At 40.9% G+C, this 25,940-nt stretch overlaps 3 protein-coding genes across 3 annotated transcripts; all 3 read left to right on the top strand.

Moving 5' to 3' along the window:
* The first annotated feature begins 367 nt into the window (after positions 1-367).
* Positions 368-15,437, top strand: si:dkey-9l20.3. The gene is made up of 29 exons (XM_042751338.1): positions 368-387; positions 4,398-4,525; positions 5,262-5,528; positions 5,608-5,703; positions 5,837-5,966; positions 6,068-6,195; positions 6,308-6,574; positions 6,662-6,757; positions 6,971-7,100; positions 7,624-7,751; positions 8,490-8,756; positions 8,835-8,930; positions 9,064-9,193; positions 9,295-9,422; positions 9,535-9,771; positions 10,391-10,486; positions 10,898-11,026; positions 11,140-11,406; positions 11,494-11,589; positions 11,816-11,945; positions 12,520-12,647; positions 12,921-13,187; positions 13,267-13,362; positions 13,522-13,651; positions 13,753-13,880; positions 13,994-14,260; positions 14,351-14,446; positions 14,667-14,796; positions 15,370-15,437. The coding sequence occupies exons 4-29, from the start codon at positions 5,695-5,697 to the stop codon at positions 15,435-15,437; spliced, it is 3,774 nt and encodes a 1,257-aa protein (XP_042607272.1). The 5' UTR covers positions 368-387; positions 4,398-4,525; positions 5,262-5,528; positions 5,608-5,694.
* A 92-nt stretch (positions 15,438-15,529) lies between these two features.
* LOC122142019 lies at positions 15,530-19,204 on the top strand. The gene is made up of 11 exons (XM_042751337.1): positions 15,530-15,580; positions 15,769-16,035; positions 16,115-16,210; positions 16,370-16,499; positions 16,601-16,728; positions 16,842-17,108; positions 17,196-17,291; positions 17,517-17,646; positions 18,219-18,346; positions 18,622-18,888; positions 18,968-19,204. The coding sequence occupies exons 1-11, from the start codon at positions 15,530-15,532 to the stop codon at positions 19,085-19,087; spliced, it is 1,680 nt and encodes a 559-aa protein (XP_042607271.1). The 3' UTR covers positions 19,088-19,204.
* A 48-nt stretch (positions 19,205-19,252) lies between these two features.
* Positions 19,253-22,315, top strand: LOC122141915. The gene is made up of 9 exons (XM_042750627.1): positions 19,253-19,353; positions 19,455-19,583; positions 19,696-19,962; positions 20,052-20,147; positions 20,383-20,512; positions 21,085-21,212; positions 21,487-21,753; positions 21,833-21,928; positions 22,079-22,315. Exons 1-9 carry the CDS (start codon positions 19,315-19,317, stop codon positions 22,238-22,240), a joined length of 1,314 nt encoding a protein of 437 aa, XP_042606561.1. The 5' UTR covers positions 19,253-19,314; the 3' UTR covers positions 22,241-22,315.
* The last annotated feature ends 3,625 nt before the right edge of the window (positions 22,316-25,940 follow it).

The following is a 25,940-nucleotide window of genomic DNA, read 5'->3' as shown; positions in this document are numbered from 1 at the left end:
GATCATCAGAAACAGTACAACCTTGGCAGGTCAGTGAAGCACATCTAGTTTCAATGTGCAAATGACCAAAAAAATAATGCGAACAAGCATTTTATATAAAATTGCTCATGAATACAAAAGAAGGGATTCTTTTCTCTCTCTCTAAGTTTTATCCATTTTTGATTAAAATTCATTCATAATTACACTCATTCTTTATTATTCATTTCCTTGCATAATGATGACTTCATACTTTTTTGCTTTTTGCCCCTACAGGCAATGGTTATAACACTGTGGACTCTGCCAGCATCTTTCACAATTCCAGCAGCACATGTCCTTGAAATCTTAAAAAAGAAAGTAACATCAATGTGACCTGTTGCTAAAATTTCCATGTTGATGGGTCACCAAACTGTAGCCCAGGAGTTTGTACGTTGAACTCTTAGAACAAGGTTCCCAGGGAGAATTCACTAAAATGTTTGTGGCCACTGTAGGATTCCTGCTTGAACTAGCTTGAAAATTCATTAAATTGTGATACTTAAAAGTCCCCTTAAATCTGAAATTTCAGTCTGTTTAACTTAAAACTAATATGTTTTTTTTCTGTTTTGTTTGATGTGTTTAAATTAATTGTAAAAATTTGATCTGAGTTATGTCTACTTACTTTGAGGAAACCCAATGCCTTGAAATGTTTTGTCCTGGGCAAATTATTGATTAGCTGTAATTTGAAGGCACGAACTCTATTCTCCCTTACCTGTTTTGCATTGTTTATGCAGTGAATCGGGTTTCAAAACCAGCGGCTCACGACAAAATAAACAAAAACTATTAGAGCGCACAATTCAGTCTTAGTGAATTCCCCTTTACAATACTTTTTGTCAAGTGTATTGTTTGTGCCATTTGACCGTATAGCTAATTTTCTGGGATAAACTGGGGATTTGTCTGTGACTTGCATTTGACCTGGTCTCAGCTGACATTCCTACCATTTCGAGTTCGGAGAAGTAGTGAACCACCATCTGGTCTCTGGAATTACAGTGGGGCTACGTTTACATGCAACCAAATAATCCACTTGTAATCGGATTTATGGCTCAATCGGACTGAAAAGACTTCATGTAAACACCTTATTTATCGAATCCGTTTTGATCTACGCATCGGAACGAAAATCTTCGAAAACAGTTGAACTAGGGTGGCCAAACGTTCCTTTTCTAATACAACTCCTGGCCAGTGCATGTCTATATCGATCAGATTAACCACCAAAATTGAAAGTGTTCGCGCTGTGCATGACGCAGAAATTGTATGACAAAGTACCGTGAGAGCTCTAACGAGCAGACTTCTTCCTTTTGAATAAAGAATTTGTCTCACGGTCCTGTTGATATAAAACACTCCTTCCATTGCTCAACTGCTTCCTCTCCTTCCATTTGGCAACTGTGAAGTGGAGCAGGACAACCTCCCACCAGTCCTTGTTTTGGATTCTCATCCACAGGCAACCTGCTTTGGAGTGCGGGGAGGGGCATTTTTACCACGTGATAAATATGAGCAGCACGTAAATGGATAAATATTAATTCTGCTGTTAAAAACAAATAAAGAAACCATGTAGGAGAGTGGTTATTATGTGCAAACAGTGAGAAACTCTGTATATGTGCGGTGTGCACATGTCAAAAAAAATGTAGCATGTAGGTGGGTGGTTATTATGTGCAAACAGTGAGAAATGTTGACGATCTTTTTATACAATAGCGTTCATGTAAACACTATGTTCAGATTCATCACTCGGAATAAATTCAGTCCAATTCGAACAAAAATTGTGCATGTAAATGTAGCCCTGTTAGTAGCTAGTCACAATACGACATTACTAGCGTAACTCTTTTTAGTGTTTTAGTAGTAAATTTTACTTTTAAAACCATGGCCATCTTTCAAGTAGCTAAGCCGATTATTTTTTTTTACTTTTGAAAGAGTGTAGTTTTCGAGTGTATTGCTTTTTTGTTTTGCGTTGTTAGTTGTTTTGATAACAGATCACAAATTCAATTTGTTCATTACCGCCATCTGTTATGATATCACCCATCTCGCGGCTTCTTACAGTCTGTCCACCGAACCCTTCTGAATTCGCGAAGAGCCATCAGAGTTCCTCTGATGATTTCTGCAAGTCACTGCAGCTATTGCCGATACTGCCCTAACATAAGTAGATATTTTGTGGCTACCTGGGTAATTTATGCCATACAAAAATTAAAGGGTGTAAGATCAAATTGATGTGTATCCAAAAATTAAAATTAGCCCTGTAAAGGTTTTTCATGCTTACTCTTGGTATTTGTGAATGAGGTTTTTCAGATGAATTTAGTCTCCAACGTCCATCGGTCTTTCTCCTAATCAACTATGGAGACATTTCATGAGACTCAACAAATGTGGCAGTGAGTCAGTGAAAAGTCCTTGTAAACTAAAAAGTATGAGCCAAATGAAAAGTGTCTTTACATTCGGGGTGAAAGCAAAAGTTTACTGTAGCAATCTGGAACAGTTTGAGGACCGAAAAATGATTCATATTTACTTCTAATAATCAATTTACAGTAGCGTTGGTCTCTATTTAATCTAGCTTGCGGTCAGTGTTTTATGATGTTATGGGTTGTTGGGGTATTGTGTGATGTTTGATTTTGGCTTTGGGCATTTTAATCTAGCTTGCGGTCACTGTTGTAAATGAAAGCAGTTCTGGGGGGATAAGCCAATGCAAAGTACAGCTCGAGGCTTCACCTGAAGAATTTTTGAGCTTGTTTCTTTATTAACCAGAGAGTTCATTCTGGTTTATCCTTTTCTAAATTGCCAACAAATTTCTTCGCTTCTGGGGCTGGAGACAGCTTTTGAACCCCCCTGCTGAGGATGCAACGCTGACCGATGTACATTTTCTTGCAGCAGCCTTTCAAATACTTTGGACGCACATACAATCAGTGATATTCGTTTTGAAGCATTTCATATTTCCCACAACACTGATTTGCTGCAAGTTATTTGCAAACACCCATTTTTTGCAAAATTCTGTTTAAAATACATTGGCGTCAACTGTGGTCTTTAATTTTAGTGAACAACAATTGCTAGGAACCAAAAGAGGTATTTTCAACATATTTGTCGAATGTTGAAATGACATCCCTTGAGGAGCCAGAAGGTGAGGTTTTTTTGTGTTTTTTTTTAGGTAAAAATTTATTCTATGTGAGTTCAATATTGACTTCTCTATAAGGTAAAAATTTATTCCAGATGTAGTCATTGTGGACGTATTTTCAGCATCTTATGCTGTTCTGGCATATGTCACTGCAGCTGTTTAAGCAATACTTCCCTAACATACCTTTTGCTGCTACATCGGCTTTTGTGGCTACCTGGGACAGTGTGCCGTACCATAATGGTGGAGGGGTAAGACTTACCTTAATCTTTGATTATTAATAAATGCTCTTTCTTGTTGGTTTGGAAGGTGTTGAATGCTGTCTGTTGGTCTTTTTTAAGGTGGTACTTTCCAAGTGGTTTTAGCATACAATGTTCATCGCTCTTTCATCCTCATCTATTATGGAGATGTTGCAGAAACAGTACAACCTTGGCAGGTCAGTGAAGTTCTGCCTCTCGTTCATTGTGCAAATGACCAAAAAAATAATGCAAACATGCATTTTATATAAAATTGCTCATGAATACAAAAGAAGGGATTCTTTCTCTCTCTTCTTATCCTTTTTTTTATTTTTAATTCAGTTCATTCCTTCATTTCTTTCTTTCTTTCCTTGCTTATTGATGACTTCATTTTTTTTCTTTTCTCCTACAGGCTGGGTATAACACTGTGGACTCTGCCAGCTCTTTCACAATTCCAGCAGCACATGTCCTTGAAATCTTATCGAGCAGTAACATCAATGTGACTGCTTGCTGGTCTTTCCATGTTGATGGGTCACCAAACTGTAAGCCCAGGAGTTGTATTTTTCTTAAGAACAAGGTTCCCAGGGGAGAATTCACTAAACTTTTGTGCCACTGTAGGATGTCCTGCTTGAACACAGAAACCTCAGTCTAATTTTGAGCCTTACCTGGCACATCCCCTTGGAGTGAAATTTCAGCCTTTTAATAAGCCAATTCAGGTGCTGGATGCAGTGGGCAAGTCACACTATGCAATCCCAGAAAAGTCTCCCAGATTGTAGTGGTCTGCCGAGAAGAAGCCTGCGAGCTGGGTGTCTGTCCTGGGCAAATTCTGATCAGCTGTAATTTTGTGGCCACGACACTCTAGCTCCCTTACCTGTTTTGCATTGTTTATGCAGTGAATCGGGTTTCGAAACCAGTGGCTCACGACAAAATAAACAAAACTATTAGAGCGCACAATTCAGTCTTAGTGAATTCCCCTTTCCAACTTTTAACAAGTGTATTGTTTGTGAGCTCATGTTTCTGGGATAAACTAAAGGATTCCTTGTGACTTGCATTTGTCCTAGTGCCAGCTAATTTCCTACCATTTGGAAATGGAGAAATAGTAACCCCCCGTTTGGAAAACGGAAGCTCTGAAGCCATTACATTACAGCTGCCTTTCAAGTTTTTCGGACGCACACACAACCAGACCTTTGTAAGAAGATTTATTTGTTGTTTTCCTTATTTAGATGAAATTGTTTCATCTACTTGCATTGGAAACGAAAAGTCTCTTCAAAAGAGTACAACTAGGGTGGCCAAACGTGCCATTTTCCCAGGACACGTCCTGGCCAGGATCTCTATATTGCCTAAAATATCCAAGTTTTGGATTTGTTCGCGCTGTGCAGACCAATTATTGTATGACAAAGTACCGTGAGAGCTCTAGAGAGCAGACTGCTTCTTGTGCTTTTGAATTTCTCTCACGGTACTTTGATGTCAAACACCGATAAGTATGCTCAGTGCTGCTTCTAGTCGAACACTAATATGTACACGTATTTGCATAACGTTGACCGTTCTCTGTAGATCCCACCTGCTCATGCACCACGATTAGTCGATTACGTACAATGTCTGCACGTTATTGGTCAAACGATCATCACCTTCATTTAGTATGAAAACAGGAAACCAAAGTCAAAACCTGGATATGTTAGGCAATATAGAAATCCTGGCCAGGACGTGTCCCGGGAAAATGGCACGTTTGGTCACCCTAGTACAAACAGTAGCTTTACTTTGCTCACATGCTGACATCTTTGTATACAAGTTTTTGTAAATGTGAAATTCAGAGGACTGCTGATTTGTAGAATTAGCTAGTAGGAATTGTGCCTAAATATGCCCCTTAATTCTGTCATCATACATTTCCCCCACAACTCGCAAAAATGTTTTGTCCTAAATTTTAGGTTAACAACAATGGCCATCTAACTTTTACTGAGCCGTTGTCCGACTACATACCCCTTCTGAATTCTGGAAGAGACATCATTGCTCCTCTCTGGACTCAACTTGACAATCGACGTGGAGGAACTATCTCCTGTAGAGAGGATAGAAGCAGTGCTGTTCTGGCACTAGTCACTGCAGCTATTGACCGATACTTCCCTAACATAACTTTTGTTGCTACATCAGCTTTTGTGGCTACCTGGGATAGTGTGCCATACCAAAATGGTGAAGGGGTAAGATCAAATTGATGTGTATCAGTGAATTAGTGTTGTCCTGTAAAGGTTTTTCATGCTTACTCTTGGTATTTTGAAGGAGGTCACGTTCCAAGTGGTTTTAGTCTCCAACGTCCATCGGTCTTTCATCCTCATCAACTATGGAGACATTGCAGAGACAGAACAAATGTGGCAGGTGAGTGGTGACAGGTCCTTGTAAACTTTACGAATGAGCCAAATGACAAGGCATTTACATTCTACTGAAAGGTAGTTACTGTATATCTGGAACAGGTTGAGGACCGAACTTTGATTCATTTTTACTTCTACAGGCTGGTTACAGTACGTTGGACTCTTTGCATTCTTTCACAATTCCAGTGACCAGCGCCCCAGAACTCTCATCCAGCAGCAATATCAATGTGTATGGTCGCCGCTCTTTCCATGTGGATGGCTCGCCGAACTGTAAGCCAATGCAACCAGAAGCTCGAGCTTCACCTGAACCATTTTTGAGCTTGTTTCTTTAGCAGAACCAGAGAGTTCATTCTCACTTATCCTTTTCTTAGTGCCAACAAATTTCCTCACTTCTGGGGCTGGAGACAGAGTGAACCCCCCTGCTGAGGATGGAAGCTCCGATGTCATTTTCTTGCAGCAGCCTTTCAAATACTTTGGACGCACATACAATCAGATCTTCGTAAGCATTTCATATTTCCCACACCACTGAAGCTGCAAGTTATTTGCAAACCCCTCATTTTTGGGAAATTCTCTTTAAAATACATTGGCGTAACTGTGGTCTTTAATTTTAGGTGAACAACAATGGCTACTTAACCTTTACCGAGCCGCTGTCTGCCTACAACCCCATTCTGGATACCGCAAGAGACATCATTGCTCCTCTTTGGACTCGCCTTGACAATCGACGAGGTGGAACTATCTCCTACAGAGAGGATACAAGCAATGCTGTTCTGGCATATGTCACTGCAGCTGTTAAGCAATACTTCCCTAACATACCTTTTGCTGCTACATCGGCTTTTGTGGCTACCTGGGACAGTGTGCCGTACCATAATGGTGGAGGGGTAAGACTTACCTTAATCTTTGATTATTAATAAATGCTCTTTCTTGTTGGTTTGGAAGGTGTTGAATGCTGTCTGTTGGTCTTTTTGGTGGTCACTTTCCAAGTGGTTTTAGCATACAATGTTCATCGCTCTTTCATCCTCATCTATTATGGAGATGTTGCAGAAACAGTACAACCTTGGCAGGTCAGTGAAGTTCTGCTTCTCGTTCATTGTGCAAATGACCAAAAAAATAATGCAAACATGCATTTTATATAAAATTGCTCATGAATACAAAAGAAGGGATTCTTTCTCTCTCTCTCTTTTATCCATTTTTTATTTTAATTCAGTTCATTCCTTCATTTCTTTCTTTCTTTCCTTGCTTATTGATGACTTCATTTTTTTTCTTTTCTCCTACAGGCTGGTTATAACACTGTGGACTCTGCCAGCTCTTTCACAATTCCAGCAGCACATGTCCTTGAAATCTTATCGAGCAGTAACATCAATGTGACTGCTTGCTGGTCTTTCCATGTTGATGGGTCACCAAACTGTAAGCCCACGAGTTGTATTTTTCTTAAGAACAAGGTTCTCAGGGGAGAATTCACTAAACTTTTTTGCCACTGTAGGATGTCCTGCTTGAACACAAAAACCTCAGTCTTATTTTGAGCCTTACCTGGCACATCCCCTTTGAGTGAAATTTTTTCCAAATTTTTAAAAAGCCAGTTAAGGTGCTGGATGCAGTGGGCAAGTCACACTATGCAATCCCAGAAATGTCTCCCAGATTGTAGTGGTCTGCCGAGAGTGGGCATGCGAGCTGGGTGTCTGTCCTGGGCAAATTCTGATCAGCTGTAATTTTGTGGCCATGACACTCTAGCTCCCTTACCTGTTTTGCATTGTTTATGCAGTGAATCGGGTTTCGAAACCAGCGGCTCACGACAAAATAAACAAAACTATTAGAGCGCACAATTCAGTCTTAGTGAATTCCCCTTTCCAACTTTTAACAAGTGTATTGTTTGTGAGCTCATGTTTCTGGGATAAACTAAAGGATTCCTTGTGACTTGCATTTGTCCTAGTGCCAGCTAATTTCCTACCATTTGGAAATGGAGAAATAGTAACCCCCCGTTTGGAAAACGGAAGCTCTGAAGCCATTACATTACAGCTGCCTTTCAAGTTTTTGGGACGCACACACAACCAGACCTTTGTAAGAAGATATTTAGTTGTTGTTTTCCTTATTTAGATGAAATTGTTTCATCTACTTGCATTGGAAACGAAAAGTCTCTTCAAAAGAGTACAACTAGGGTGGCCAAACGTGCCATTTTCCCAGGACACGTCCTGGCCAGGATCTCTATATTGCCTAAAATATCCAAGTTTTGGATTTGTTCGCGCTGTGCAGACCAATTATTGTATGACAAAGTACCGTGAGAGCTCTAGAGAGCAGACTGCTTCTTGTGCTTTTGAATTTCTCTCACGGTACTTTGATGTCAAACACCGATAAGTATGCTCAGTGCTGCTTCTAGTCGAACACTAATATGTACACGTATTTGCATAACGTTGACCGTTCTCTGTAGATCCCACCTGCTCACGCACCACGATTGGTCGATTACGTACAATGTCTGCACGTTATTGGTCAAACGATCATCACCTTCATTAAGTATGAAAACAGGAAACCGAAGCCAAAACCTGGATATGTTAGGCAATATAGAAATCCTGGCCAGGACGTGTCCCGGGAAAATGGCACGTTTGGTCACCCTAGTACAAACAGTAGCTTTACTTTGCTCACATGTTGACATCTTTGTATACAAGTTTTTGTAAATGTGAAATTCAGAGGACTGCTGATTTGTAGAATTAGCTAGTAGGAATTGTGTCTAAATCTGCCCCTTAATTCTGTCATCATACATTTCCCCCACAACTCGCAAAAATGTTTTGTCCTAAATTTTAGGTTAACAACAATGGCCATCTAACTTTTACTGAGCCGTTGTCCGACTACATACCCCTTCTGAATTCTGGAAGAGACATCATTGCTCCTCTCTGGACTCAACTTGACAATCGACGTGGAGGAACTATCTCCTGTAGAGAGGAGAGAAGCAGTGCTGTTCTGGCACTAGTCACTGCAGCTATTGACCGATACTTCCCTAACATAACTTTTGTTGCTACATCAGCTTTTGTGGCTACCTGGGATAGTGTGCCATACCAAAATGGTGAAGGGGTAAGATCAAATTGATGTGTATCAGTGAATTAATGTTGTCCTGTAAAGGTTTTTCATGCTTACTCTTGGTATTTTGAAGAGGTCACGTTCCAAGTGGTTTTAGTCTCCAACGTCCATCGGTCTTTCATCCTCATCAACTATGGAGACATTGCAGAGACAGAACAAATGTGGCAGGTGAGTGGTGACAGGTCCTTGTAAACTTTACGAATGAGCCAAATGACAAGGCATTTACATTCTACTGAAAGGTAGTTACTGTATATCTGGAACAGGTTGAGGACCGAACATTGATTCATTTTTACTTCTACAGGCTGGTTACAGTACGTTGGACTCTTTGCATTCTTTCACAATTCCAGTGACCAGCGCCCCAGAACTCTCATCCAGCAGCAATATCAATGTGTATGGTCGCCGCTCTTTCCATGTGGATGGCTCGCCGAACTGTAAGCCAATGCAACCAGAAGCTCGAGCTTCACCTGAACCATTTTTGAGCTTGTTTCTTTAGCAGAACCAGAGAGTTCATTCTCACTTATCCTTTTCTTAGTGCCAACAAATTTCCTCGCTTCTGGGGCTGGAGACAGAGTGAACCCCCCTGCTGAGGATGGAAGCTCCGATGTCATTTTCTTGCAGCAGCCTTTCAAATACTTTGGACGCACATACAATCAGATCTTCGTAAGCATTTCATATTTCCCACACCACTGAAGCTGCAAGTTATTTGCAAACCCCTCATTTTTGGGAAATTCTCTTTAAAATACATTGGCGTAACTGTGGTCTTTAATTTTAGGTGAACAACAATGGCTACTTAACCTTTACCGAGCCGCTGTCTGCCTACAACCCCATTCTGGATACCGCAAGAGACATCATTGCTCCTCTTTGGACTCGCCTTGACAATCGACGAGGTGGAACTATCTCCTACAGAGAGGATACAAGCAATGCTGTTCTGGCATATGTCACTGCGCTCGAAGTCATTAAATTGCAGCAGCCTTTCAAGTTTTTTGGACGCACACACAACCAGACCTTTGTAAGCATTTTTAGATGTTGTTTACCTTATTTCGATGAAGTTGCTTTATCTACTTGCATTGGAAACGACAAGTCTCTTTGAAAAAGTACAAGTAGTATCTTGACTTTGTACACACGTCGACATATTTGTGGACGAGTTTTTTGTAAATGTGAAATTCAGAGGACTGCTGATTTGTAGAATTAACGTGTAGGAATTGTGCTCATTTCTACCTCTTCATTCTCTCTCCATACATTTCCATTCACAACATGCGCAAATGTTTTGTGTCCTAAATTTTAGGTCAACAACAATGGTCATCTACGTTTACTGAGCCGCTGCCTGACTACATTCCCTTCTGAATTCTGGAAGAGACATCATTGCTCCTCTCTGGACTCAACTTGACAATCGCCGTGGTGGAACTATCTCCTGTAGAGAGGATAGGAGCAGTGCTGTTCTGGCACTAGTCACTGCAGCTATTGACCGATACTTCCCTAACATAACTTTTGTTGCTACATCAGCTTTTGTGGCTACCTGGGATAGTGTGCCATACCAAAATGGTGAAGGGGTAAGCTCGAATTGTGTTTATCAGTAAATAAGTGTTGTCCTGTAAAGGTTTTTCATGCTTTCTGTTGCTATTTTGAAGGAGGTCACATTCCAAGTGGTTTTAGTCTCCAACACCCATCGCTCTTTCATCCTCATCAACTATGGAGACATTGCAGAGACAGAACAAATGTGGCAGGTGAGTGGTGACAGGTCCTTCTAACTTTACAAATGAGCTTTATGAGACAAATGACAAGGCATTTCCCTTGCCTCACGTCACACCTTACATTCTTCTGAAAGGCAGTAAATTCTGGAACAGGTTGAGGACCTAACATCGATTCATTTTTAATTCCGCAGGCTGGTTACAGCACGTTGGACTCTGTCCATTCTTTCACAATTCCAGTAACCAGCGCCCCAGAACTCTCTTCCAGCAGCAATATCAATGTGAATGGTCGCCGCTCTTTCCATGTGGATGGCTCACCGAACTGTAAGCCAATGGAATCAGGCTAACCTGAACCATTTGTGAGCTTGTTTCTTTAGCAGAACCAGAGAGTTCATTCTCACTTATCCTTTTCTTAGTGCCAGCAAATTTCCTCGCTTCTGGAGACAGAGTGAACCCCCACTTATCCTGAGGATGGCTGGAGACAGAGTGAACCCCCCTGCTGAGGATGGAAGCTCCGATGTCATTTTCTTGCAGCAGCCTTTCAGATACTTTGGACGCACATACAATCAGATCTTCGTAAGCATTTCATATTTCCCACACACACTGAAGCTGCAAGTTATTTGCGGACCCCTCATTTTTGGGAAATTCTCTTTAAAATACTTTGGAATAACTGTGGTCCTAAATTTTAGGTGAACAACAACGGCTACTTGACATTTACCGAGCCGCTGTCTGCCTACAACCCCACACTGGATTCCGCAAGAGACATCGTTGCTCCTCTTTGGACTCGCCTTGACAATCGACGAGGTGGAACTGTCTCCTACAGAGAGGATACAAGCAATGCTGTACTGGCACAAGTCACTGCAGCCGTTAACCAATACTTCCCTAACATACCTTTTGCTGCTACATCAGCTTTTGTGGCTACCTGGGACAGTGTGGCGTACCATAATGGCGGAGGGGTAAGATTTACCGTAATTTTTGATTATCAATGATTGGTCTGTCTTGTTGGTTTGGAAGGTGTTGAATGCTGTCTATTGGTGTTTTGGGTGGTCACTTTCCAAGTGGTTTTAGCGTACAATGTTCATCGTTCTTTCATCCTCATCTATTATGGAGATGTTGCAGAGACAGGACAACCTTGGCAGGTCAGTAAAGTTCTGCTTCTCGTTCATTGCGCAAATGCCAAACAATTAATGCAAACATGCATTTTATAAGAAACTGCTCATCAATGCAAAAGAAGAGATTATCTCTCTCTCTCTCTCTCTCTCTTATTTATTTTTTTATTTTAATTTAATTAATTAATTCATTAATTTCTTTCTTTCTTTCTTTCCTTTCTTATTTATGACTTCTTTTTTTTCTTTTCTCCTACAGGCTGGTTATAACACCGTGGACTCTGCCAGCTCTTTCACAATTCGGGCAGCACGTGTCCCTGAACTCTTATCGAGCAGTAATATCAATGTGAATGCTTGCTGGTCTTTCCATGTTGATGGGTCACCAAACCGTAAGGCCACGTGTTGTATTTTTCTTTAGAACAAGATTCTCAGGGGGTGAATTCACTAAATTTTGTGCCACTGTAGCATGTCGTGCTTGAACACAAAAAAACCTCAGTCTTATTTCCATTTTCGCTTTACCTGGCACATAGCCTTTCAGTGCACTTCTGGCCTTTTATTAAGCCAATTCAGTTACTGGATGCAGTGGGCGAGTCATTATATGTAATCCCACAAAAATCTGACAGATTGTAGTGGTCTGCCTAATTCTCCAGAACCTTGCACTCAGAAGCAACCTGAGAGACGGGCGACTGCCTTGGGCAAATTCTGATCAGATGTGATTTTGTGGCCATGATACTCTAGCTCCCTTTCCTGTTTTACATAGTTTATGCAGTGAATCGGGTCCGAAAAAAAATATATATAATATAAATAAATAAACAGAGGCTCACGACAAAATAAACAACACTATTAGAGAGCACAATTCAGTCTTAGTGAATTCCCTTTTCAAACTGATAAACAGGGTAGTGTTTTTGAGCTCATGTTTCTGGGAAAAACTAAAGGATTTCTTCTGACTTGCATTTGTCCTAGTGCCATCTAATTTCCTACCATTTGGAAACGGAGAAATAGTAACCCCCCGTTTGGAGAATGGAAGCTCTGAAGTCATTAATTTGCAGCAGCCTTTCAAGTTTTTTGGACGCACACACAACCAGACCTTTGTAAGCATTTTTAGATGTTGTTTACCTTATTTCGATGAAGTTGCTTTATCTACTTGCATTGGAAACTACAAGTCTCTTTGAAAAAGTACAAGTAGTATCTTGACTTTGTACACACGTCGACATATTTGTGGACGAGTTTTTGTAAATGTGAAATTCAGAGGACTGCTGATTTGTAGAATTAACGTGTAGGAATTGTGCTCATTTCTACCTCTTCATTCTCTCTCCATACATTTCCATTCACAACATGCGCAAATGTTTTGTCCTAAATTTTAGGTCAACAACAATGGTCATCTAACGTTTACTGAGCCGCTGCCTGACTACATTCCCCTTCTGAATTCTGGAAGAGACATCATTGCTCCTCTCTGGACTCAACTTGACAATCGCCGTGGTGGAACTATCTCCTGTAGAGAGGATAGGAGCAGTGCTGTTCTGGCACTAGTCACTGCAGCTATTGACCGATACTTCCCTAACATAACTTTTGTTGCTACATCAGCTTTTGTGGCTACCTGGGATAGTGTGCCATACCAAAATGGTGAAGGGGTAAGCTCGAATTGGTGTTTATCAGTAAATAAGTGTTGTCCTGTAAAGGTTTTTCATGCTTTCTGTTGGTATTTTGAAGGAGGTCACATTCCAAGTGGTTTTAGTCTCCAACACCCATCGCTCTTTCATCCTCATCAACTATGGAGACATTGCAGAGACAGAACAAATGTGGCAGGTGAGTGGTGACAGGTCCTTCTAAACTTTACAAATGAGACAAATGAGACAAATGACAAGGCATTTCCCTTGCCTCACGTCACACCTTACATTCTTCTGAAAGGCAGTAAATTCTGGAACAGGTTGAGGACCTAACATCGATTCATTTTTAATTCCGCAGGCTGGTTACAGCACGTTGGACTCTGTCCATTCTTTCACAATTCCAGTAACCAGCGCCCCAGAACTCTCTTCCAGCAGCAATATCAATGTGAATGGTCGCCGCTCTTTCCATGTGGATGGCTCACCGAACTGTAAGCCAATGGAATCAGAAGCTCGAGCTTAACCTGAACCATTTGTGAGCTTGTTTCTTTAGCAGAACCAGAGAGTTCATTCTCACTTATCCTTTTCTTAGTGCCAACAAATTTCCTCGCTTCTGGGGCTGGAGACAGAGTGAACCCCCCTGCTGAGGATGGAAGCTCCGATGTCATTTTCTTGCAGCAGCCTTTCAGATACTTTGGACGCACATACAATCAGATCTTCGTAAGCATTTCATATTTCCCACACCACTGAAGCTGCAAGTTATTTGCGGACCCCTCATTTTTTGGGAAATTCTCTTTAAAATACTTTGGAATAACAGTGGTCCTAAATTTTAGGTGAACAACAACGGCTACTTGACATTTACCGAGCCGCTGTCTGCCTACAACCCCACACTGGATTCCGCAAGAGACATCGTTGCTCCTCTTTGGACTCGCCTTGACAATCGACGAGGTGGAACTGTCTCCTACAGAGAGGATACAAGCAATGCTGTACTGGCACAAGTCACTGCAGCCGTTAACCAATACTTCCCTAACATACCTTTTGCTGCTACATCAGCTTTTGTGGCTACCTGGGACAGTGTGGCGTACCATAATGGCGGAGGGGTTAAGACTTACCGTAATTTTTGATTATCAATGATTGGTCTGTCTTGTTGGTTTGGAAGGTGTTGAATGCTGTCTATTGGTGTTTTGAAGGTGGTCACTTTCCAAGTGGTTTTAGCGTACAATGTTCATCGCTCTTTCATCCTCATCTATTATGGAGATGTTGCAGAGACAGGACAACCTTGGCAGGTCAGTAAAGTTCTGCTTCTCGTTCATTGTGCAAATGCCAAAAAAATTAATGCAAACATGCATTTTATAAGAAACTGCTCATCAATGCAAAAGAAGAGATCTCTCTCTCTCTCTCTCTTATTTATTTTTTTATTTTAATTTAATTAATTAATTCATTAATTTCTTTCTTTCTTTCTTTCCTTTCTTATTTATGACTTCTTTTTTTTCTTTTCTCCTACAGGCTGGTTATAACACCGTGGACTCTGCCAGCTCTTTCACAATTCGGGCAGCACGTGTCCCTGAACTCTTATCGAGCAGTAATATCAATGTGAATGCTTGCTGGTCTTTCCATGTTGATGGGTCACCAAACCGTAAGGCCACGTGTTGTATTTTTCTTTAGAACAAGATTCTCAGGGGTGAATTCACTAAATTTTGTGCCACTGTAGCATGTCGTGCTTGAACACAAAAACCTCAGTCTTATTTCCATTTTTTCGCTTTACCTGGCACATAGCCTTTCAGTGCACTTCTGGCCTTTTATTAAGCCAATTCAGTTACTGGATGCAGTGGGCGAGTCATTATATGTAATCCCACAAAAATCTGACAGATTGTAGTGGTCTGCCTAATTCTCCAGAACCTTGCACTCAGAAGCAACCTGAGAGCCGGGCGACTGCCTTGGGCAAATTCTGATCAGATGTGATTTTGTGGCCATGATACTCTAGCTCCCTTTCCTGTTTTACATAGTTTATGCAGTGAATCGGGTCCGAAAAACAAAAAATATAATATAAATAAATAAACAGAGGCTCACGACAAAATAAACAACACTATTAGAGAGCACAATTCAGTCTTAGTGAATTCCCTTTTCAAACTGATAAACAGGGTAGTGTTTTTGAGCTCATGTTTCTGGGAAAAACTAAAGGATTTCTTCTGACTTGCATTTGTTCTAGTGCCATCTAATTTCCTACCATTTGGAAACGGAGATAGTAACCCCCCGTTTGGAGAATGGAAGCTCTGAAGTCATTAAATTGCAGCAGCCTTTCAAGTTTTTTGGACGCACACACAACCAGACCTTTGTAAGCATTTTTAGATGTTGTTTACCTTATTTCGATGAAGTTGCTTTATCTACTTGCATTGGAAACTACAAGTCTCTTTGAAAAAGTACAACTAGTATCTTGACTTTGTACACACGTCGACATATTTGTGGACGAGGTTTTGTAAATGTGAAATTCAGAGGACTGCTGATTTGTAGGATTAACGTGTAGGAATTGTGCTCATTTCTACCTCTTCATTCTCTCTCCATACATTTCCATTCACAACATGCGCAAATGTTTTGTCCTAAATTTTAGGTCAACAACAATGGTCATCTAACGTTTACTGAGCCGCTGCCTGACTACATTCCTCTTCTGAATTCTGGAAGAGACATCATTGCTCCTCTCTGGACTCAACTTGACAATCGCCGTGGTGGAACTATCTCCTGTAGAGAGGATAGGAGCAGTGCTGTTCTGGCACTAGTCACTGCAGCTATTGACCGATACTTCCCTAACATAACTTTTGTTGCTACATCAGCTTTTGTGGCTACCTGGGATAGTGTGCCATACCAAAATGGTGAAGGGGTAAGCTCGAATTGGTGTTTATCAGTAAATAAGTGTTGTCCTGTAAAGGTTTTTCATGCTTTCTGTTGGTATTTTGAAGGAGGTCACATTCCAAGTGGTTTTAGTCTCCAACACCCATCGCTCTTTCATCCTCATCAACTATGGAGACATTGCAGAGACAGAACAAATGTGGCAGGTGAGTGGTGACAGGTCCTTCTAAACTTTACAAATGAGACAAATGAGACAAATGACAAGGCATTTCCCTTGCCTCACGTCACACCTTACATTCTTCTGAAAGGCAGTAAATTCTGGAACAGGTTGAGGACCTAACATCGATTCATTTTTAATTCCGCAGGCTGGTTACAGCACGTTGGACTCTGTCCATTCTTTCACAATTCCAGTAACCAGCGCCCCAGAACTCTCTTCCAGCAGCAATATCAATGTGAATGGTCGCCGCTCTTTCCATGTGGATGGCTCACCGAACTGTAAGCCAATGGAATCAGAAGCTCGAGCTTAACCTGAACCATTTGTGAGCTTGTTTCTTTAGCAGAACCAGAGAGTTCATTCTCACTTATCCTTTTCTTAGTGCCAACAAATTTCCTCGCTTCTGGGGCTGGAGACAGAGTGAACCCCCCTGCTGAGGATGGAAGCTCCGATGTCATTTTCTTGCAGCAGCCTTTCAGATACTTTGGACGCACATACAATCAGATCTTCGTAAGCATTTCATATTTCCCACACCACTGAAGCTGCAAGTTATTTGCGGACCCCTCATTTTTGGGAAATTCTCTTTAAAATACCTTTGGAATAACTGTGGTCCTAAATTTTAGGTGAACAACAACGGCTACTTGACATTTACCGAGCCGCTGTCTGCCTACAACCCCACACTGGATTCCGCAAGAGACATCGTTGCTCCTCTTTGGACTCGCCTTGACAATCGACGAGGTGGAACTGTCTCCTACAGAGAGGATACAAGCAATGCTGTACTGGCACAAGTCACTGCAGCCGTTAACCAATACTTCCCTAACATACCTTTTGCTGCTACATCAGCTTTTGTGGCTACCTGGGACAGTGTGGCGTACCATAATGGCGGAGGGGTAAGACTTACCGTAATTTTTGATTATCAATGATTGGTCTGTCTTGTTGGTTTGGAAGGTGTTGAATGCTGTCTATTGGTGTTTTGGGTGGTCACTTTCCAAGTGGTTTTAGCGTACAATGTTCATCGCTCTTTCATCCTCATCTATTATGGAGATGTTGCAGAGACAGGACAACCTTGGCAGGTCAGTAAAGTTCTGCTTCTCGTTCATTGCGCAAATGCCAAACAATTAATGCAAACATGCATTTTATAAGAAACTGCTCATCAATGCAAAAGAAGAGATTATCTCTCTCTCTCTCTCTCTCTTATTTATTTTTTTTATTTTAATTTAATTAATTAATTCATTAATTTCTTTCTTTCTTTCTTTCCTTTCTTATTAATGACTTCTTTTTTTTCTTTTCTCCTACAGGCTGGTTATAACACCGTGGACTCTGCCAGCTCTTTCACAATTCGGGCAGCACGTGTCCCTGAACTCTTATCGAGCAGTAATATCAATGTGAATGCTTGCTGGTCTTTCCATGTTGATGGGTCACCAAACCGTAAGGCCACGTGTTGTATTTTTCTTTAGAACAAGATTCTCAGGGGTGAATTCACTAAATTTTGTGCCACTGTAGCATGTCGTGCTTGAACACAAAAACCTCAGTCTTATTTCCATTTTCGCTTTACCTGGCACATAGCCTTTCAGTGCACTTCTGGCCTTTTATTAAGCCAATTCAGTTACTGGATGCAGTGGGCGAGTCATTATATGTAATCCCACAAAAATCTGACAGATTGTAGTGGTCTGCCTAATTCTCCAGAACCTTGCACTCAGAAGCAACCTGAGAGACGGGCGACTGCCTTGGGCAAATTCTGATCAGATGTGATTTTGTGGCCATGATACTCTAGCTCCCTTTCCTGTTTTACATAGTTTATGCAGTGAATCGGGTCCGAAAAAAAAATATATATAATATAAATAAATAAACAGAGGCTCACGACAAAATAAACAACACTATTAGAGAGCACAATTCAGTCTTAGTGAATTCCCTTTTCAAACTGATAAACAGGGTAGTGTTTTTGAGCTCATGTTTCTGGGAAAAACTAAAGGATTTCTTCTGACTTGCATTTGTTCTAGTGCCATCTAATTTCCTACCATTTGGAAACGGAGAAATAGTAACCCCCCGTTTGGAGAATGGAAGCTCTGAAGTCATTAAATTGCAGCAGCCTTTCAAGTTTTTTGGACGCACACACAACCAGACCTTTGTAAGCATTTTTAGATGTTGTTTACCTTATTTCGATGAAGTTGCTTTATCTACTTGCATTGGAAACGACAAGTCTCTTTGAAAAAAGTACAAGTAGTATCTTGACTTTGTACACACGTCGACATATTTGTGGACGAGTTTTTGTAAATGTGAAATTCAGAGGACTGCTGATTTGTAGAATTAAACGTGTAGGAATTGTGCTCATTTCTACCTCTTCATTCTCTCTCCATACATTTCCATTCACAACATGCGCAAATGTTTTGTCCTAAATTTTAGGTCAACAACAATGGTCATCTAACGTTTACTGAGCCGCTGCCTGACTACATTCCCCTTCTGAATTCTGGAAGAGACATCATTGCTCCTCTCTGGACTCAACTTGACAATCGCCGTGGTGGAACTATCTCCTGTAGAGAGGATAGGAGAAGTGCTGTTCTGGCACTAGTCACTGCAGCTATTGACCGATACTTCCCTAACATAACTTTTGTTGCTACATCAGCTTTTGTGGCTTCCTGGGATAGTGTGCCATACCAAAATGGTGAAGGGGTAAGCTCGAATTGGTGTTTATCAGTAAATAAGTGTTGTCCTGTAAAGGTTTTTCATGCTTTCTGTTGGTATTTTGAAGGAGGTCACATTCCAAGTGGTTTTAGTCTCCAACACCCATCGCTCTTTCATCCTCATCAACTATGGAGACATTGCAGAGACAGAACAAATGTGGCAGGTGAGTGGTGACAGGTCCTTCTAAACTTTACAAATGAGACAAATGAGACAAATGACAAGGCATTTCCCTTGCCTCACGTCACACCTTACATTCTTCTGAAAGGCAGTAAATTCTGGAACAGGTTGAGGACCTAACATCGATTCATTTTTAATTCCGCAGGCTGGTTACAGCACGTTTGGACTCTGTCCATTCTTTCACGATTCCAGTAACCAGCGCCCCAGAACTCTCTTCCAGCAGCAATATCAATGTGAATGGTCGCCGCTCTTTCCATGTGGATGGCTCACCGAACTGTAAGCCAATGGAATCAGAAGCTCGAGCTTAACCTGAACCATTTGTGAGCTTGTTTCTTTAGCAGAACCAGAGAGTTCATTCTCACTTATCCTTTTCTTAGTGCCAACAAATTTCCTCGCTTCTGGGGCTGGAGACAGAGTTAACCCCCCTGCTTAGGAGTGGAAGCTCCGATGTCATTTTCTTGCAGCAGCCTTTCAGATACTTTGGACGCACATACAATCAGATCTTCGTAAGCATTTCATATTTCCCACACCACTGAAGCTGCAAGTTATTTGCGGACCCCTCATTTTTGGGAAATTCTCTTTAAAATACTTTGGAATAACTGTGGTCCTAAATTTTAGGTGAACAACAACGGCTACTTGACATTTACCGAGCCGCTGTCTGCCTACAACCCCACACTGGATTCCGCAAGAGACATCGTTGCTCCTCTTTGGACTCGCCTTGACAATCGACGAGGTGGAACTGTCTCCTACAGAGAGGATACAAGCAATGCTGTACTGGCACAAGTCACTGCAGCCGTTAACCAATACTTCCCTAACATACCTTTTGCTGCTACATCAGCTTTTGTGGCTACCTGGGACAGTGTGGCGTACCATAATGGCGGAGGGGTAAGACTTACCGTAATTTTTGATTATCAATGATTGGTCTGTCTTGTTGGTTTGGAAGGTGTTGAATGCTGTCTATTGGTGTTTTGAAGGTGGTCACTTTCCAAGTGGTTTTAGCGTACAATGTTCATCGCTCTTTCATCCTCATCTATTATGGAGATGTTGCAGAGACAGGACAACCTTGGCAGGTCAGTAAAGTTCTGCTTCTCGTTCATTGCGCAAATGCCAAACAATTAATGCAAACATGCATTTTATAAGAAACTGCTCATCAATGCAAAAGAAGAGATTATCTCTCTCTCTCTCTCTCTCTCTCTTATTTTTTTTTTTTTATTTTAATTTATTTAATTAATTAATTCATTAATTTCTTTCTTTCTTTCTTTCCTTTCTTATTTATGACTTCTTTTTTTTTCTTTTCTCCTACAGGCTGGTTATAACACCGTGGACTCTGCCAGCTCTTTCACAATTCGGGCAGCACGTGTCCCTGAACTCTTATCGAGCAGTAATATCAATGTGGATGCTTGCTGGTCTTTCCATGTTGATGGGTCACCAAACCGTAAGGCCACGTGTTGTATTTTTCTTTAGAACAAGATTCTCAGGGGTGAATTCACTAAATTTTGTGCCACTGTAGCATGTCGTGCTTGAACACAAAAACCTCAGTCTTATTTCCATTTTCGCTTTACCTGGCACATAGCCTTTCAGTGCACTTCTGGCCTTTTATTAAGCCAATTCAGTTACTGGATGCAGTGGGCGAGTCATTATATGTAATCCCACAAAAATCTGACAGATTGTAGTGGTCTGCCTAATTCTCCAGAACCTTGCACTCAGAAGCAACCTGAGAGACGGGCGACTGCCTTGGGCAAATTCTGATCAGATGTGATTTTGTGGCCATGATACTCTATCTACCTTTCCTGTTTTACATAGTTTATGCAGTGAATCGGGTCCGAAAAAAAATATATATAATATAAATAAATAAACAGAGGCTAACGACAAAATAAACAACACTATTAGAGAGCACAATTCAGTCTTAGTGAATTCCCTTTTCAAACTGATAAACAGGGTAGTGTTTTTGAGCTCATGTTTCTGGGAAAAAACTAAAGGATTTCTTCTGACTTGCATTTGTCCTAGTGCCATCTAATTTCCTACCATTTGGAAACGGAGAAATAGTAACCCCCCGTTTGGAGAATGGAGGCTCTGAAGTCATTAAATTGCAGCAGCCTTTCAAGTTTTTTGGACGCACACACAACCAGACCTTTGTAAGAATTTTTAGATGTTGTTTACCTTATTTCGATGAAGTTGCTTTATCTACTTGCATTGGAAACGACAAGTCTCTTTGAAAAAGTACAAGTAGTATCTTGACTTTGTACACACGTCGACATATTTGTGGACGAGTTTTTGTAAATGTGAAATTCAGAGGACTGCTGATTTGTAGAAGGTAACGTGTAGGAATTGTGCTCATTTCTACCTCTTCATTCTCTCTCCATACATTTCCATTCACAACATGCGCAAATGTTTTGTCCTAAATTTTAGGTCAACAACAATGGTCATCTAACGTTTACTGAGCCGCTGCCTGACTACATTCCCCTTCTGAATTCTGGAAGAGACATCATTGCTCCTCTCTGGACTCAACTTGACAATCGCCGTGGTGGAACTATCTCCTGTAGAGAGGATAGGAGCAGTGCTGTTCTGGCACTAGTCACTGCAGCTATTGACCGATACTTCCCTAACATAACTTTTGTTGCTACATCAGCTTTTGTGGCTACCTGGGATAGTGTGCCATACCAAAATGGTGAAGGGGTAAGCTCGAATTGGTGTTTATCAGTAAATAAGTGTTGTCCTGTAAAGGTTTTTCATACTTTCTGTTGGTATTTTGAAGGAGGTCACATTCCAAGTGGTTTTAGTCTCCAACACTCATCGCTCTTTCATCCTCATCAACTATGGAGACATTGCAGAGACAGAACAAATGTGGCAGGTGAGTGGTGACAGGTCCTTCTAAACTTTACAAATGAGACAAATGACAAGGCATTTCCCTTGCCTCACGTCACACCTTACATTCTTCTGAAAGGCAGTAAATTCTGGAACAGGTTGAGGACCTAACATCGATTCATTTTTAATTCCGCAGGCTGGTTACAGCACGTTGGACTCTGTCCATTCTTTCACAATTCCAGTGACCAGCGCCCCAGAACTCTCTTCCAGCAGCAATATCAATGTGAATGGTCGCCGCTCTTTCCATGTGGATGGCTCACCGAACTGTAAGCCAATGGAATCAGAAGCTCGAGCTTAACCTGAACCATTTGTGAGCTTGTTTCTTTAGCAGAACCAGAGAGTTCATTCTCACTTATCCTTTTCTTAGTGCCAACAAATTTTTCCTCGCTTCTGGGGCTGGAGACAGAGTGAACCCCCCTGCTGAGGATGGAAGCTCCGATGTCATTTTCTTGCAGCAGCCTTTCAGATACTTTGGACGCACATACAATCAGATCTTCGTAAGCATTTCATATTTCCCACACCACTGAAGCTGCAAGTTATTTGCGGACCCCTCATTTTTGGGAAATTCTCTTTAAAATACTTTGGAATAACTGTGGTCCTAAATTTTAGGTGAACAACAACGGCTACTTGACATTTACCGAGCCGCTGTCTGCCTACAACCCCACACTGGATTCCGCAAGAGACATCGTTGCTCCTCTTTGGACTCGCCTTGACAATCGACGGGGTGGAACTGTCTCCTACAGAGAGGATACAAGCAATGCTGTACTGGCACAAGTCACTGCAGCCGTTAACCAATACTTCCCTAACATACCTTTTGCTGCTACATCAGCTTTTGTGGCTACCTGGGACAGTGTGGCGTACCATAATGGCGGAGGGGTAAGACTTACCGTAATTTTTGATTATCAATGATTGGTCTGTCTTGTTGGTTTGGAAGGTGTTGAATGCTGTCTATTGGTGTTTTGGGTGGTCACTTTCCAAGTGGTTTTAGCGTACAATGTTCATCGTTCTTTCATCCTCATCTATTATGGAGATGTTGCAGAGACAGGACAACCTTGGCAGGTCAGTAAAGTTCTGCTTCTCGTTCATTGCGCAAATGCCAAACAATTAATGCAAACATGCATTTTATAAGAAACTGCTCATCAATGCAAAAGAAGAGATTATCTCTCTCTCTCTCTCTCTCTTATTTATTTTTTTAGTTTAATTTAATTAATTAATTATTTAATTTCTTTCTTTCTTTCCTTTCTTATTTATGACTTCTTTTTTTTCTTTTCTCCTACAGGCTGGTTATAACACCGTGGACTCTGCCAGCTCTTTCACAATTCGGGCAGCACGTGTCCCTGAACTCTTATCGAGCAGTAATATCAATGTGAATGCTTGCTGGTCTTTCCATGTTGATGGGTCACCAAACCGTAAGGCCACGTGTTGTATTTTTCTTTAGAACAAGATTCTCAGGGGTGAATTCACTAAACTTTTCTGCCACTGTAGCATGTCGTGCTTGAACACAAAAACCTCAGTCTTATTTCAATTTAAGCTTTACCTGGCACATCTCCTTTGCGTGCACTTTTGGCCTTTTAATAAGCTAATTTAGGTACTGGATGCAGTGGGCGAGTCATTATATGCAATCCCACAAAAGTCTGCCAGATTGTAGTGGTCTGCCATATTCTCCAGAACCTTGCACTCAGAAGCGGCCTTTGAGCTGGACAACTAGCATATTCTGATCAGCTGTAATTTTGGGGCAATGATACTCAAGCTCCCTTATCTTGTTTGCATTGTTTATGCAGTGATTTGGGTCAGAGAAAAACATTGGCTCACGGCAAAATAAACAACACTATTAGAGAGCACTATTCAGTCTTAGTGAATTCCCATTTTAAACTGCTAACCAGGGTAGTGTTTTGTGAGCTCATGTTTCTGGGATAAACTAATGGATTCCTTGTGACTTTGCATTTGTCCTAGTGCCATCTAATTTCATACCATTTGGAAACGGAGAAATAGTAACCCCCCGTTTGGAGAATGGAAGCTCTGGAGCTATTACATTACACCAGCCTTTCAAGTTCTTTGGACGCACACACAACCAGACCTTTGTAAGCATTTTTAGTCGTTGTTTAACTTTTTTAGATGAATTTGCTTTATATATTTGCTTTGGAAATGACAAGTCTATTCAAAAGTGTACAACTGGTAGCTTGAATTTGTTCAGACATTGACATCTTTGTGGACAAGTTTTTGTAAATGTGAAATTCAGAGGACTGCTGATTTGTAGAATTAACGAGTTGGAATTCTGCCTAATTCTACCTCTTCATTCTATCAGCATACATTTCCCCTCACAACACGCGCAAATGCTTTGTCTTAAATTTTAGGTCAACAACAATGGTCATCTAACTTTTACTGAGCCGCTGCCTGACTACATTCCCGTTCTAAATTCTGGAAGAGACATTGTTGCTCCTTTCTGGACTCAACTTGACAATCTACATGGGGGAACTATCTCCTATAGAGAGGATACAAGCAGTTCTGTACTGGTACTAGTCACTGCAGCTGTTAACCAATACTTTCCTAACCTTCCCCTTCCATTCATCGCTACATCAGTGTTTGTAGCTACCTGGGATAATGTGCCATACTCCTCTGGTGAAGGGGTAAGTCCTAATCTTTGATTGTTAGGTCTCTATCAGTATTGATTATCCGTTGTTGTTTTTGTTGTTTTTAAGGTTCTGAATGCTGTTTATCTGTGTTTTGAAGTAGTTACATTTCAAGTGGTCTTAATCTCCAATGTTGATCACTCCTTCATCCTGTTTAACTACGGAAACATTGCAGAAACCAGACAACGATGGCTCGTAAGTCTCAAAGTGTTGTTGCCGTTAAAAAGAGATTAAAGTTATAAACTTCAAGTTTACATGTCTTTTATGTGCAGGCTTTCTATGACACAGTGGACTTTGCAAACTCCAACAGCAATGTCAATGTTAAAGGTCGCTGGGGTTTTCATGTTTATGATGGTAATGTCATTTCTTTTCATCATTTTTTTTTCAGCATTCCCTGTATGGCCATTGCAAAGTACTTCTTTCTTTCCCCATTGTTCATATAATGTTGACACCTGTGGACTAATACAATACTAATACAATTGAGGACATGGAGAACAAGTGGTTGTATTGTTTTCTGATTAGATAAATATGAGAGGGAAATTGGGTCCCAGTCTGAGATGATGTTTTTAAACTTGTGGTCTGCCAAACAGATTTAAAAGAACATACCTTAATTATACTTGTGGAGCCATACTTGTAAATATCAACAGGAGGTTTATATCATAACATTAACAGAGTAAAGTTATTACAACAACTAAAAACAATGATAGGTCAATATTTACCAGATACTAATTTGCAATGTATTCATTTCTACCACTAAATAGGATGTTCAAATCAGAATCAGAATGAGCTTTATTGCCAGGTATGTTTACACATACAATGAATTTGTTTTAGTGACAGAAGCTCCACAGTGCAACAGAATGACAGTGACAAGACAGGACACATAATAAAAAGAATAATATAAAAATAGATAAAATAGACAATGTACAAAAAAAGCTAAAACACTAAAATATAATTATGGACAATTATGATGTACAGGTATGATGTGTGCAAATCTGAAATGTAAACAAGTATGGTGTTAAATAGGTTATGTATATAGTGTTATGTGTTCCAAGGTTATTGTTAAGTGTTCATGAGATACATTGCCTGAGAAAATAAACCTGTGTCTGGTCGTTCTGGCGATCAAAGCTCTGTATCGTCGACTAGATGACAACAGTTCAAAGAGGAAGTGTGCTGGATGTGAGGGGTCCAGAGTGATTCTACTCACCATTTTGCTCACTCTGGATAAGTACAGTTCTTGGAGAGAAAGAAGGGTTGTACCCATGATTCGCTGAGCAGTCTGGACTATCCTCTGTTGTCTTCTGAGGTCAGATTTGGTAGCTGAGCTGAACCAGACAGTTATTGAAGTGCAGAGGACGGATTTAGTGATGG

Source organism: Cyprinus carpio, chromosome B23, assembly GCF_018340385.1.
Source record: "Cyprinus carpio isolate SPL01 chromosome B23, ASM1834038v1, whole genome shotgun sequence".
NCBI classification, from domain to species: Eukaryota; Metazoa; Chordata; class Actinopteri; order Cypriniformes; family Cyprinidae; genus Cyprinus; species Cyprinus carpio.
Note: the sequence above shows the minus strand (reverse complement) of the source record. Positions and strands in the feature narration are given on the sequence as shown.